This window comes from Jatropha curcas, chromosome 1, assembly GCF_041381405.1.
Source record: "Jatropha curcas cultivar XTBG-Jc1 chromosome 1, XTBG_Jcur_1.0, whole genome shotgun sequence".
NCBI lineage: Eukaryota > Viridiplantae > Streptophyta > Magnoliopsida > Malpighiales > Euphorbiaceae > Jatropha > Jatropha curcas.
The window spans coordinates 11,647,119-11,663,013 of record NC_143151.1 but is presented as its reverse complement, the minus strand read 5'-3'; the positions used below and the strand labels follow the sequence as shown (position 1 = coordinate 11,663,013).

General features: G+C 36.3%; 1 protein-coding gene across 1 annotated transcript; it reads left to right on the top strand.

The window, feature by feature from the left end:
* The first annotated feature begins 2,178 nt into the window (after positions 1–2,178).
* Positions 2,179–3,890, top strand: LOC105646425 (caffeic acid 3-O-methyltransferase). Its single transcript, XM_089721587.1, has 4 exons — positions 2,179–2,609; positions 2,827–3,137; positions 3,256–3,320; positions 3,492–3,890. The coding sequence occupies exons 1-4, from the start codon at positions 2,179–2,181 to the stop codon at positions 3,786–3,788; spliced, it is 1,104 nt and encodes a 367-aa protein (XP_089577713.1). The 3' UTR covers positions 3,789–3,890.
* Positions 3,891–15,895: the final 12,005 nt, after the last annotated feature.

Here is a 15,895-nt window from a genome sequence, read left to right as displayed (position 1 = left end):
TTTTCAACTGTTGGCCAAAAAAAAAAAAATGGTGGTAGATACTTTTGCATATGGTTTTTGGTAATTGTTCAATCAAATGATTCTGGTTCACGCTCTCAGCTTTATATCTTAAACACACATAACCCAAACTATGATCTTTTGAACTTGGAGGTAAGTGGTTTCTGCATACAAAATTTTATGCTGCTTTAGTGCTATTAACCAACTTTCACCGATCCTTTTAATTCGCTTTTTGATGCTCTTTCTCCTTCCCATCTCATTTTTAATCTCATAACATATGAAAAAATAAAAAATAGATAACTAATATTTTCTAACATGTGTTGCCGGCAATCAGTTTCAAACTCATTTGTTAATCCAGCATTTATTATTAACAAAACAAAATCTGACAGTAGAAAGCAACTTCTATATAGTACAAAATATTAATATTCTGTATTATAGTTTTGTCCCCTTTTGATGCTGCTACCCAAGCTCCAGAACCCCTACAAGTCTCTAATTTAGTTCCTTCTTCGTGTTTACAATCTGAGTTAAATACAGTTAAGTTATATACTGACGGAACTCTAAGGTGTGCTACTGGCTTGGCTTATGGGAGATAGTGTAATAGACTGGATCCATAACTCTATCTATAGACTAGATCAATTAAAATAAAAAATTTTTAAAAATTATTTCCGCTTACTCGTTTGAATAAAAATTTTATTTTCATGGGTTTGGTCTATGGGTGAGCCATGGACCCAATTAGGAAAGCAAATCTCATTCTTTTTATGTTTTTTCCTTGTTTTGTCTCCGGAGACAATAAAAAATAATTGAACATGGATCATTTTATAGCTATTTTTTTCTCCCCTTTAAATATAACAACAAAATCTATAGGAACGAAAATTGCTCAAATCTGTAAGTACACAACACCTTGTTAGAATTGTACGATTCCTATCGAACCTAAGGTAAAATGAGACATAGCTTAAGGGCAAATTGGATACCACCTTGAATCGAAACCTTAAGGGCAAATCGAACGAATCGGCATGAATTGCATTGAATCAACGATTCGCGTGAAATTAAAAAAAAAAAAAAAAATATGGGCCCAAACGCATAAAAACCTATTCCTAATACAAGTAGAAGATTAAAATTAACAACATATAGGATGATATTTAAACGACCCAAACACTCAACTCAAAATTCAGAAACAATATTTTGAGAAAGAGAATAGACTGAATACACAATACATCTGAGGAGTCCATGTTTTTACTACAAAATCAATTTGTACTTTGTAACCTATAGCGGGTTTACATATGACCAATTAAGACCGACCCAAAAACAAAGACAGCCAAAATATTGGAAACAAAGGGGATAGAGGCTGAAAAGAAAGATTAGGGGTTTTTTGCGAACATAAAATGGCATTGTTTTGAAGAGTTTAGTTGACGAAACAAGAAAAAAGGTTTCTGGATAGCTTGAATTACTTTAATACATTAGGCCACAAATAATAATCCCCTATTTTCTTCTCTAGCTAGCCCACCATAGCATAGGTGGTGTTTAATGGACGAGTGTGGTCCTAACAATCCACCATTTCATTTAATTATTTATCTTCTTCACTGTTGACTTTTTGCATCATATTGACATTAAGTGCTTTAATTTTCGAGTTGCAATTTGCGTTTTAGGTACAACAATTAAAGTTTCAAGGGATAATTACTATTTTTTTCAAAATCTTAGATTATATTATATCTGTATTTTAGGGATAATTAATTACTTCATATCTGTATTTTCAAATAGATTATTTTATTTTTAATATTTGATTTCGTCCAATTATATTATAAGAAGCCTTAGAAATACTTACTATTTTATCATTATATTTTATAAAAATTAACCACCTTGTCCTCATTTAAAAATATATTATCTTATCAATAAAAATACAAGAATACAATGGGAATTAGTTGTTTAACTAAAAACTAAAAAAATATAAGTAGTAAGAAAAGTATATTTGGATGGAGGTATAAAATCATCTCTTTTTTAAAATATAGGATTATTATAGTTAATTTTGGTAAAATAAAAGGATAAATTAGTAATTATCTTAATTTTCAAATTGAAATATTTATGTAAAAAAGGTGCAAGTAGTTAAATTTAGGTATTCAATCGAACATATATATGTGTCGCCCATTCCATTTCCTTCTCATTCTTTCTAAACAACATAAACTCATGGCTTCAACTGAATCTCTTGGAGAGTATACCACTCAAGGTACAGGAGAAGAGGATTTGAACTACGCTATGCGATTATCATCTGCTTTTGTCTTCACAATGGCGATGAATGCTGCAATGCGACTGAAACTCCTAGATATAATATCCAGAGCAGGAATGGGAGCATATCTCTCTGCTAAAGAGATTGCATCACAATTACCTACTAAAAATTCACAAGCATCACAAATGGTGGATCGCATCCTACGCCTTCTTGCTAGCTATTCTGTAGTTACTTGCACCAATTCTGTTAACAAGCTAGATGGTGATAACAACAGCACAAACTGGCTCTATGGCTTAGCACCCATTTCCAAATATTTTCTGAACAGCGAAGGAAACACGTCGCTCGCTCCTCCAATGCATTTGCTACACTGCAAGGCCTTCATGGATAGCTGGTCAGTTGAAAATATATTTGAAGTACCGATGAATTTTACGATTATGCTTTGCTATAGTGTTATTGACTAATTGGAAACATTTGCAAAATAATTGGGAATTATAAATTCAGACTTCAATTAAAAAGTAATCAGTAATAAAAAAAAACAATAAATTATTAAATATATTGGTTTGCCAAGATAATATATATGCCTAGTTTTTATTTCTTTGAGTGTGCAGGTATGGCCTAGAAGATGCAGTTCTTGAAGGTGGAGTTCCATTTAACAGGGTCCATGAAATGCACGTGTATGAATATACTGCCAAATTTCCCCAATTCAATGAACTCTTCAACAAAGCAATGATAAACTTGACTCGTCTTCTTATGGAAAATATCTTAGATAAGTATAAAGGCTTCAAGAATCTTAAAGAGTTGGTTGATGTTGGAGGAGGGCTTGGACTCACGCTTCAAATGATCACCTCTAAATATCCCAACATCAAAGCTATCAACTTTGATTTGCCTCATGTTATCCAAGATGCACCTCCGTATTCCGGTAACAAAACAAAACATCATACAGAAAGAGTGACTATATGCTTTATAAATTACTTAATCACAAGTTCGAATTAGAAATTTTATATAAATACAACATTCTTTGATAATAATGTGTATAGGTGTTCAATACATCAGTGGAGATATGTTTACGAAAGTTCCCAAAGGAGAAGCCATTTTGTTGAAGGTGATTTGATTGCTTGACACATACACATTTTTTATCTATTATATTGGGTCAGTGAATAAAATTGCTTCTAATTATGATCCAAAATATTCATTTTCTGATTAATTATTCATTTTCTTTCATTTTGTTATGGAAATTTGATTGGCTTTTCTATTCCTCTGGAAAAAAAATCAGTTTATACTTCATAATTGGAATGATGACCGCTGTTTGAGGCTATTGAAGAATTGCTATGCTGCTCTGCCGGATGATGGGAAGATAATTGTAATTGAACTACTTGTTCCAGAAACAGTTGATACTAATGAAGAGACAAGAATCACTTTCCAGCTTGATTTAATTATGCTTGCTCAATTTGCTGATGGAAAAGAACGAAGTAGGAGCCAGTACGAGTCCTTAGCTACAAAAGCTGGATTTAGCGGTCTCAAACTTGAGTGTCATTTTGGCAATTTCTGGGTTATGGAAATATACAAGTGAGATGAATGTGATGGTCACGTTTATGAATTTCGCCTACTATAAATAAGATAAAGATCTGCTGACAAGTAGACTCTTGTACTTGTACAATCCATGCTACTAATAAATAAGAAACCTCATGAAATAATAAAATAGCACTTTGACAATCAGCAGAATAATAATTCTTTTCGGTGCATGGTTCTTGAACGCAATGGGAGTGTCAAGCTTCCTAAAAACAAAATTAATAATCAAAACTAGTTCATTTGGACAATTGATATTCTTTTTGAAGGGACATTTTGACTTTTATACTATGTTTGGATTAGGAAAAAAAGAAAATAACGAGGGAAAATAAAGGAAAATAATTGATACTTTTCTTTATTATTTTATACTCTTGTGTTTGGATTAAAGGAAAAAAGGAAAATTAAAAGGTATAGAAATTAAGGAAATGTGATTCAAAATGTTACTATTACATAACTAATTTTGTTTATATAATGATATGGTGATTTATGGTTTCCTTTTCCATGGTATTTTTGTTGTTTTAATTTGTGTTTCAAGAAGATTAATCAATTTTCTAATTAGGATTAGTGCAATACAAAATCTAGGTGAATAAAGTTAAATAATTCGCATCACCTACCTGCATTTTGCATTTGTGCATACACAGTTAAATGCTATAAATGCAATACTTGGTAAATTGCTATTTGTGTTGCACTATTTGTTACTTGTTCACTTGACTGGACATGTGCTCCGCAAGTGCATGGATTGTATAAGTAATATAGAAAAGGATTGTCGAATCCACAGGGATTGGGGAATAGGCTATTAATTTTTCAATATTCAACAATTATTAGGAAGATGCAATGTAGGGAATAATGATTAAACTAAATTGCATATTAAATTAAAGAAAATAAAAATTAAAAATAGCAAGTGCAGATAATCAAAAGTAAATTCTAGAAATTAAATGGTTGAGTCAATCTAGCTACGGATTCTATTAGTTCTAGTGCAAACCATGAAAGTTGATTTAAATGGACTATACCTATTCCTGAAGGAGGACTAACTAGAATTATTCAAGTTCCTCTTTCAAGGCTAAATGGATGTGTTAGAATCAAAATGATACCTACTTTCATGGTACTATATTGATTGAAACCTGATGAGCTGGTGCTAGTCCTTTGGCCTTCAAAGAAATTCAGCCTATCCCTATGTCTAATTTTCTAGGTTTAACCCGTGAGATCTGACTAACAAGTCAATTTTCCAATCATACAAGTCAGTCTAATATCATGCAAATATGTGGCCATCAATATCCACAGGCATCAAGTTCACACATATTAAATTAGGAAAATATAGGCATACAAAATGTAAATCAAACTATTCAAGGTTGCTTTTAAACTAATAGAAAAATCCCATAACTAGATCTAGATATTTAGCTTAGCATTATTACAAATATATCAACCAAACTAAAATACACAAAAAGAAATAAAAGGACATAATAAAACAAACTTTGGATTTCTTGCTTGGTTGCTCTTGTGTGTACCACATCCAATGTTTGGCACTTAGCCACTATCCCTTTGCTTTCTTTTATGTTATAACAACACTATCAGCTGCTGCTTATCTTTGTGTGGCTACCTACTTTTGATTGGCTCTCTCCTCTGTTGGCTCAAGGGTCAAATTCTAATCTCGAAATTTTGATGATTAAAACAAAACAAATAAATTTAAATTATATTATTTGTGCTAACAATATTTTATGCAAAATATATATGTTATGCAAAATATATATGGAAAGTAATAAACGAACAAGGCAAGTCCTACAAATCCAAAGGTTATGAAGACATCTGAAGACCTTAGTGGTTAGACTTTTAGGATTCATTGTAGGATAGAGAGAAAATTCAATTATAAGTACAAAAACTAATTTTTCTCCCATTGGAATTATTTTTCGAAAAATAGATTCTTCAAAAATAAATCTTTTTGTTAAAAATTGTTTTTCGATATTCTCTTAAAAGATTCGAAATATTCAAATTACCTAAATTAAAGACACATTGTCTCTAACAATTTTGGTAATAAGAATAAACCGAATAAAGACCTAATACATTTTAATTTCAGAAACAAAACCTTTTTGAAGATCTAAGAATCTTGATTTATCTTCTTACCTAAAATGAAGAAATATCTTATTTTAATTCTTTTTAGTAAGTAGAATTTTTTAGAAAAATATTTTTCAAATATTTGCTTTCGAAAATCTTTATTTTAAAGGAAAGAAAGATCATCTCTTATTTACTTACCAAAAGGGTAAAACGATTGATTTTTTTTTTTTTTGGTAACTAAGATTTTCGTATCTTCTAAATAAGGAAAGCAAATATTTTGATTTGAAAAAGAAATATTCACTTTCTAAAAACGAGAGTCACAGACCTCTCTATAAAAAGATGTTTTCATTCTTGAAAAATGTGAAAGAAAGAGTTTTCATTTTAAGAGTATTCACATATTGATCATATCTTTTATCTCTCAAAACTTACTCTCTATCCCCTTATTTATTTTCATCTTTATACTTTACGATTTTATCTTTAAAAGAGAAAAGAATTTTTATAACAACTTCTTTTGAAAAATAGTTCTATTTTCTAAACGATTTTCTAATCTGAAAAACTATTTTTTCCTGTGCTTATATTTGCATTTCTGTCTGTCTATTTAGATTCTGTAATCTTTAGTAGACAGGTTTTTATTTGATAAACATTTGTGTAATAGCTTAGGTAAGAAGCTATTGTGAAAGAGGTTATCAAGCAACCTTCTCCGTGAGAGAGATTCTAATGTCTTGAATTGAGTTTCTGTACTCTGCCAAAAACAGAAAGGGTTGAGGTTAGAACCTTTGGAAAATCTAGTGGGAAAAAGGGTAGATCTAGGTGTTGATCTATTGCCTTGTACTGTTGGTTTGTCTCTTACCCTTGAAAAGAGATAACATAGTTGAGGGTCTCAAGATGAGTCTTGGGGAGTGGATGTAGCCGAGTTAGTGCTGAACCACTATAAATCACTGTGTTGATCTTTTTATTTTCTGAAGTTTTGCTTGATACTATTTTACTCACACTTTTGTTTATACTCTAGAAATGCTAAAGTGGTGAATGATTTTGATGTTCTATAACTGAAATAAGTCTTATCTTCTCTGAACATTAAAACTCTGGAATTCTGCTAAAGTGAATATACCAAGTTCTAAACAGTTCTTTTATATTCAGTATATTTCACTATTTGGGTTTCTAATCACTCTTCTAAACTTGATTAAAGCTTTGTGAAGCAGTTCTGATTTCAATAACTGTCTCTCACATAGTCTTCTCTGATTTGCTAAACTTTATGAGGAAGTTCTAACTACAATAGCTTTCCATCATAAAGCAGTTCTGATATTGAATAAGACATTGTGAAGCAGTTCTAACTAATAGCTGTACTTTGCATAGTCTTTCTGTTTTTTCCGGAATAGAACATTATGAGGAAGGTCTAATTCATAACTTATTTTCACAAGTTCATTAATTTTTCCGCTACACTTAGAATTCTGAGTTTTATTTTAAAAGTTAAATTTTATTTTTTAGAAAACCCAATTCACCCCCCCTCTTGGGTTGTGCCATACATATACGGGACCCACATCCTCGTGCGGCACAATTATTGCCAAGAGAATCGAACCTCTCAATCCTCTCTTTGATTCCTTTATATATGCTTCATAGTTAGCTAGGATTGGTCCACTTAACTCACTTGCACAACTTGGTCTTGAAAAGCTGATTTCCACTGCTCATGTCATGCAAAAGAAATGATAAAATAATAAAATGGGAACTGCATCCAAAACCAGATGCAATGCTTCTCTAAAACGATGCAGTTTTTGGTCTAGACGATCTATTGGAAGATCATTTCACAGAGATTATTGCTACAGGACTAGATTCTTCCATGTTGCTTCTTCTTTTCTTTTTGGTCTGTATGTTTTAGGCTTCCGATTTGTTAATGTCACGACCCAAAACCATGGGCCTAACCGACACTAGGGCCTAAGTAAGCTTAACTCACATGAATCTAATTCCTTAAAGACTATGATTGTACCATTCAATATCATGCAGGGAAAGCTAACGTAGTAGCTGATGCTCTGAGTCAAAAATCTTTGGGAAATTTATTCCATATCTCAGTAGAAAGAAGACTAATTATCTGGGAATTTAATAGAATGCTTGAAGGAGGTCTTAAGTTAGAAATTCCTACTTCGGGTATTCTATTGGCTCATTTCAGAATAAGACCAATGTTGTTTGATAAGATCAAGTCTGTATAAAATATAGACCCGCAACTATAGAAAATTATGCAAAAAGTAGCTAATGGTAGATCTGAAAATTTTGTAATAGATGATGAAGAGGTACTTAGAAATGATACACGATTATGTGTAATCGATGTTGATAATCTTAGAAGGAGATTCTAGATAAGGCTTATAATGTCACTTATAATGTGCATCCTGGTATTACTAAGATATATTAGGATTTAAAGGATAATTATTGGTGGGCAAGAATGAAGAATGATGTGGCAGAATTTGTATCTAGATGCCTTGCCAATGAGTAAAAGCAGGATGCCAAAGACATGTTTGGTTACTATAACAATTGCCAATATCGGAGTGGAAATGGGAAAGAATCACTATGGATTTTATGGCAGGATTATCGAAAACATTAGGAAGTTATGATTCAATCTGGGTAATTGTGGATCAACTTACCAAAATAACTTATTTTTATTCCAATAAGATCCTCCAAAAAAGCAGACAGGTTGGCAAAGATATATATCAAGGAAGTAGTACGACTACATGGGGTTCCAATTTCTATTATTTCTGATATAGGAACACAGTTCACCTCTAGATTTTGGCAATCATTGCAGAAAGCTTTAAGGACAAGGCTTGATTTTAGCACAGCTTTCTATCCACAGAGTGATGGACAATCCGAAAGGACTATACAGACTTTGGAAGATATGCTTCAAATGTGTATACTGGATTTTGGAGGACATTGGGACTCACACCTGACATTAATAGAATTTGTTTATAATAATAGCTATCAAGCAAGCATAGGTATGGCACCTTATGAGGCTCTTTATGGTAAGAAGTGCAGATCACCCCTTTGTTGGGAAAAAGTAGGAGATAAGTAATTAGTGGGGCTTGAATTAATTCAAGCACATATGAAAGAGTGTCTATTATTCAAGATCGTATCAAGACTGCTTTTGATAGACAGAAAAGTTATGCTCACCCTAAACATAAAGATGTGATGTTCCAAGAGGGTGAGTTAGTTTTCCTCAAGGTATCTCCTATGAAAGGAATACTTCGATTTGGCAAGAAAGGGAAGTTAGCTCCTAGATATATTGGACCTTACTCGATAATTGTGAGAATTGGAGAAGTAGCTTATCAGTTGGATTTACCCAATGAGTTTTCTCATATTCATCCAGTCTTCCACATGTCCATGCTACAGAAGTATGTTCCTGATCATCGCACATATTAGAACCTTAAGAAATTCAATTGAGTGAAGATTTTTTCACTCCAACTCGTCCTTCTTCATTTTTATTCTGACCACCGCCCAAGCTAACTCCTCCTGTTACTGCTGCCTTGCCTCTCAAATGCACTCTCCCTCTTTACCGGTCAATCTTCGCATAGCACATCAAGAGAGAGAAGCTAGGTTGCCTTCTCCTCTCCTTTTTGATTCGAACGGCAGCAACTTCCGGCCGTCTGAACTCAATTCATGACCTTTGTATCCTCGTTCTTTCTCTGACAGACTTCAAGCCTTTGCTTGCCTGTGACTTAGCCTCGGTTCTCCTCTTGCCTTGTTTCAGCCTCGTTTAGCACATTGAAGGAAGCAGTTGGGTTGTGTGATTTGCGATCGGGACAGTCCTGTTAACCACTGTCCTTATCCATTTTCTAGTGAGACTAGTTGAAGGCCAGTCGGTTTAGTCCTTTCCCCACCGCTAACAGCTTCGCTGGCCACCGTTTCTATAACTCTGGCCAAGCCATTCTAGCAGTGTTATATTTTGGGTATTTTCCTAATATATTTCATAAATAGTAATTATAATTAGAAGGTTTTAATAAATTAAAACAAATTTTAATTACTATTGTATAAATAAATTAAGAATTTTAATAAATATGGAGATATAGTATGAATTATTTGAAATACTGAAGCTAGACTAGAGATATAAATTGATAGTAGGATTTAATAACGCTGTAATATGGGCTTATTGTTCCAAGAGTTGGTTTAAAGAAATGGATTTTTGTGAGTTAGGCTTACCACATGCTTTAGGGGCCTTAAGCTTAACCCACGATTTTGGATCGTGACAACTAATCTCCCTTAGTTAGTCTATTTTGGTTTGGGCATGTTTGGGCTTCAAAAATTATTGGCTTTAAGAGTCTTCTTCTTGAGTTGACAAGAGCATCAATTGGACTATAGATTGGTTCATTTTTGCTCAAATCGAAGCTTTTGATGTTACCGAAAGGGTGACTGAATCAAAGAGAGAAAAGAATGCAAAATGGGATTTTATTCCAAACTTTTATAACTAAAATGCAACTAAATTTAATAAAAATGAATGGTCAATTATATGCATGGTTTGTTGCTATCATTGCTATTGAATATTTCTTTGATTACTTGTAGTGTGCTTCATGTATGCTTTATTTGTGTGGAATTAGAATGAAGTGGCATTGGATTTGTGAGGGTGGTCTATGATACTGTTAGTCATATATGGGAGATTCGCACCATTATGTGCATCTAATGAAATATAATATGGATGACATGGAAAACTACAGGGTGACCTATTGGTATGGAAAAGAAAATAGAGTATGAAAAAAAAAATGAGAGGGCGGGTCAAGCGAGATTGAGACTGGTTGGCCATATAAGGGGGACCGGCTCCCTAGTGCACACATGTTGAGAGGACGGGCCATGTGTAAGGACTGCTCACCGAGGATTTTGGTGACGCCACAAACCAGTCTCCACTTGATGTGATTAAGTGAATATGTTAATGTTTGTGATTGTTGTTGCTATGTCATTTGTGTGAATGATTGCTTGTTCATATAATTAGTGGAATGACTAGAAGCGGTCGATGATTAAATCAGGTACGTAAGTTAAACTTTTGCCTATTTAATTTTAGCACTTCATGCATGCTTCTTTTCTACTCCTAATAATTCTACAACTGCATAAATGCATTCATACCATCATATAGGCAAGTAAATTGCCTCAATTAAAATATGATTAAGCTAAATGCCCGGTTAATTAATAATCGTGGTATTAAAGTTTAAATCTGACAATATTGGCTTAAAATATCTAGTCTTTCAATGGCTATGGTATGATTGCCTTTATTTCGAACAATTTTCGGCTTAAGTCCAATTAATCAATAATTGTGATCAAAAGGCCTTAATTAATCACTTTTTTTTGGCAACAACTTGCCTAAATCAACACATTTTGGCTAAAAGCCTTTTAAATAACCAAACTTTTGGCAAGAATTGCTTAAAATCAAAGTTTTGGCAAAATGTCTTAAAACTAAATCAATTTTTAGGTTTTAAAACCTAAAAATCAATCATTTTGGCGACAATCGCCTAATCGACACTTTTGGCAATTTATTGCCTAAATCACAAAAATCATTTTTGGCTAAAAGCCTTAATTCATTTTTGGCAAGCAAATAAGTTCAATCAAACACATTTTTTTGGCTAAAAGCCGTTAAAATCAACACTTTTGGCATCAAATGCCTAAAAATCAATCAATTCTTTGGCAAAATGCCTAAACAAAATGCACAAAGCATACACACACTCATGCACAAAGCATACACACTCATGCACAAAGCATACACACACTCATGCATAAAGCATCCCTATTGAAAGCCCTCTAAAAGAGGCCTATCGAACTACGTTGACTTTGATCTTCCATTCAAACGGAAGTACGTAGGCACGTTCGGGATTTCACCCCGGGCGGCAAGTCAAAATCACTCAAACATTTCATTAATCCATCATTCACCTTGCAAAGCATTCATTCATCGGTTAGTTTATCAGCATGACATAGTCTCGGGATCTACCTCGGGTTCGTAGACCATGCTTTAAACATTGGGTTAATTAATCTAATAATTAGGTTAATTAAAAATTGGAGTCACTTAGGGTTTTTTCCTAGTTTACCCTAAAATAATTAAACAAGGTGGCGACTCATACATTCACGTGCATTTCTTCCTTAGTCACATGCATTCATATGCATTGATGTTTGGGGAGGGGTTCACAGTTTGGCGACTTCACTGGGGACATTTATGTAATCATTTTGCATAAAGTGGACTACGATTGCTGCATAGACTAACCTGCCCTTCTTTAGGGCATTATTTTAATATGCTTTGTTTTGCAGGGTACCCTAACACGAATCAAGTGTTCTTTCTTTAAGAATACTTGATTAGGAGATTTGAACCAAATTGACAAACTTGATTAAGACATTTAAACTTGTTGATTTATTTGCACGATCGAGAATCCTTTTCTCCATTGCATAAAAAATGAGTTTCAAATGAATTTCTTCTCTTTCTGTTCAAACTTCTGAGTCTGGATAGCAAGTAGCGCTGATCGGCAGGTCTCTTTGATTATGTCGACGGACAGCCAAAGCGTCCTCCCTGTTACCGCAAACCGCCCCTAATCCTTTTGGGGGTGGCCCATGGATATGGGTACCGTCGAACCCACGTGAAACTCTTTGTTTCACATGTGGTTAGGTATATCCATACTCAAGGTTCAAGGGTCCCTTATAAGCCGATTCTCTATTTTGAGTCATAGCCTATAGAACCTATCCTTTAGGACTGTATGCACCCAATGATGTGAATCATATCATTAAACAGATTATGACGTGTTGTTATGCGCATTCACGACATGTCATAAACATGGGGTAAACACAAAGAGAGCATGAAATACCCTTTTACTTTCAGTCATGCACAGTTGGACAAGAGAGTCAATTCACCTCACATCAGCTACCTGATACACCGACCACTGTACCTAATCCAGCTACCCTTATCCTTACAGGTGCCCACAATCCGAGTGCCTACCCAAGTGCCAGACACACCTACAGTGCTATCACCAGCTTCACCAGCTTCACCAGCTACACCAGCTTCGCCTACAACTCCAACAACCCTATCCGCACCAATGGCATCACTTGCTGATATCCAAACCCTCATTGAACAACTAGAGGCTAGAATGGAGGCCAGAATGAATGAGGCACTAGCTGCCCAAAGGACCGCCCTGATAGCTGAACTGGGTAATGGGAATGGTAATGGAAATGGGGTTTCCGCTGGGGGAAGTGGACCTGCTGCCTCCAACCAGGGTCCTGCTGCTGAACCTACAAACCCTGCCCTAAACCTGGATGAGATGCCTTCTAAAACTGCCTCTGAGCTGGAAGCTCAGAGAATGAGAGAGAAACTAGAGCTCCTAGAGAGGTCCATCACTGCTCTCAAAACCCACAAGGAAGTGGTGGACATGGACTCCTTGTCCTTGTTCCCTGAAGCCAGGTTGCCAACTAAGTTCAAGATGCCCAACATGGACAAATTTGATGGAACCACTTGTCCTAAGACTCATCTGAAAATGTATGTAGGTGCTCTTAACCCATTTGGATTGAGCAGCGAGCTCCTTGCTCAGTTATTCCAACAATCTCTTACTGGTGTTGCATTGAGGTGGTTTGTCAGCTTAGACCGATCCAAAATGAAAACATGGGAAGACATCTGCAATGCATTCAATTCCTAATACCGCTATAACATGGAGGTGGATGTCACTCGAAGAGAACTAGAAACCACCAAGCAGAAAAACAATGAACCCTTTTCCTCGTTCCTTATGAGGTGGAGGGCCAAAGCCGCCCAAATGATTAACCGGCTTTCTGAACAAGAGCAGGTAGACATAATAATAAAAAACCTGCAGCCTGTCTACCAACACCAACTACAGACTCAGTACCTACCAACATTCCAGTCGCTCATTGCCACTGCTACGAAGGTAGAAGATCTGATTCAAATGGGGCAACTGAAAGAAAGACTCAGGAATCTCAAAGTATAAGAAGCCTAGCCAAGCTGGCAAGGTCCACGAAGTGGCTAGCATCACCCCCACGAATCCTTTACGTGTGGGGAACATGAGAAATAATAATCAATCATCCAGAAGAACCTATACTGATCTCGGGATGCCGATCCTTGTGGTATTCCGAGAAGCTGTCAAGGCCAACTACATCAAGCCTTTGGAAGCAAGGCCACCACCAAATCCATTACCGAGGAATTACAAGGCTGATGAATACTGTGAGTATCATCAGGGACATGGGCACAAGACTGAAGCGTGTTGGATGCTCAAGAACCGCATCCAGGACCTGGTGGACAACGGTTCAATTATTCCCAGAAGCAAGCCAAACATTAGTACTAACCCCTTACCAAATCATGGGGTAAATGCTATTATGGCTGATCAGGAACTGATCGATCCTTTCGAACTGTTCCTAGAAATGAATAACATCTGTGTTTTGGATTTGAATGACCTAGCCGGAGAACTTGATGCTATAACCAGGAGCGGGAGACAATATGAACCTTTAGTTTTGGACAAAATTCAAAATAAACCCTACTAGAGGGCAGAGGAGCCAAAGGAGGACCCGGTGCTGTCACAATTAAAAAAGACACAAGCTAGGGTGTCAATCTGGGAACTTTTGGCATCATCCTTTCCTCATCGCCAAGCTCTTTGCAAGGCTTTGAGTCAACTTCAGACACCTGTGGAAGTTAGCCCTGAGGTGCTAGTATCCACCCTCACCCAATCATCTAAAACACGAAGCATCGGTTTCTCTGATGACGATTTGCCCAAGGAGGGAGGCAGTCATAACAATGCTCTTTATGTCACTGTTCAGACTCGAGACAAAACCGTGCCCATGGTTCTCATTGATAATGGGTCGGCGCTGAACGTCTGCCCACTGAGAGTAGCCAGCTGTCTAGGGTTGGAAGAAACTGACTTCACTCCCTCGGACCAGATAGTGAAGGCCTATGACAGCACCCGGAGGGAAGTGTTGGGGGTTGCTACGCTAAAGTTAACGATTGGGCCAGCTGTGATGGAAGTCCCCTTCCAGGTAATTGATGTGCCGACTAGCTTCAACCTGCTCCTGGGCCGACCATGGATACACCACACTAAGGCAGTACCCTCGTCCTTGCACCAAAAGGTCAAGTTTCCATATGAGGACAAAGTTATTACCATTCAGGGAGATGACTACAATCAACTCAAAAAGCCAAAGGGCCAGCCTCTCTTTGAGGTCAACCCTGAAACTGCCAACCTACCCCTCTCGGGATTTCAGTATGACACTGTGCAGTTCATAGAAGGAAAGGCTGCAAACTCTCGAATTCTCTTTGATTTTGGGACAGTGCAAATAAACTGCATAGTGCCCTTGATGCTTAAGATGTCCTATCTGCCAGGAATGGCTATGGCCAGATCCGGGAAAACATACCCCAAACTGCAAGCCTGGGAGTGTCCGGTGAATGAGGGAACCTTCGGACTGGGCTATGAACCCACTAATAAAGACCGTGCCAAGAGAACCAGGGGGGGAAGGAAAGAGAGTCTACAGATACGGCCTTACTTTCCGACTTTGAACGGTTATTTCCGTAAATTGGGAGAAGCAGTTCCTTACTGTGGCTTCCGAGAACCCTTTTACTGCCCAACCGCTAAGAAAATGTTGCCTGGGTTGGAGATATTCTCAGATGTCTGGGGCAACAGGCCCGAAACAGTAACTGAACTGGAAGCAGAAGACTTCATGCAGCCTAGTCTATTTGACGAAGTTGCGGTTATCACAGGAGGTGACGGGAATCGAGACCTGCTAGATCTGATCAAGCCGAACGAAGGGTCTCTCACCAACTGGTACGCCGAGGAGGAACGCGCTGCTGATAAACCCCCTCCCGAGTCAAGCCTAGTACCCGAGTCTGTAATAAAGTCCTGTACTCAGTCTGAGTCTGACCCTGAGTTTGAAATCGAGTCAGAGTCTAGTTCCAATTCCGAGTCGTCTGTGTCGGATCTGGAAGATCTAGATTTCAAATTCGATGTATTCTTTGAAGACGATTCCGTCATAATTAATAAAGGCTTGCAAATTCTTGATTACCCTGCGTGTCTATCTTTCCAAGCATTTCCAAGCAAAAACAATCAAATAAATGAAATAAGAAATGAAAAGGAA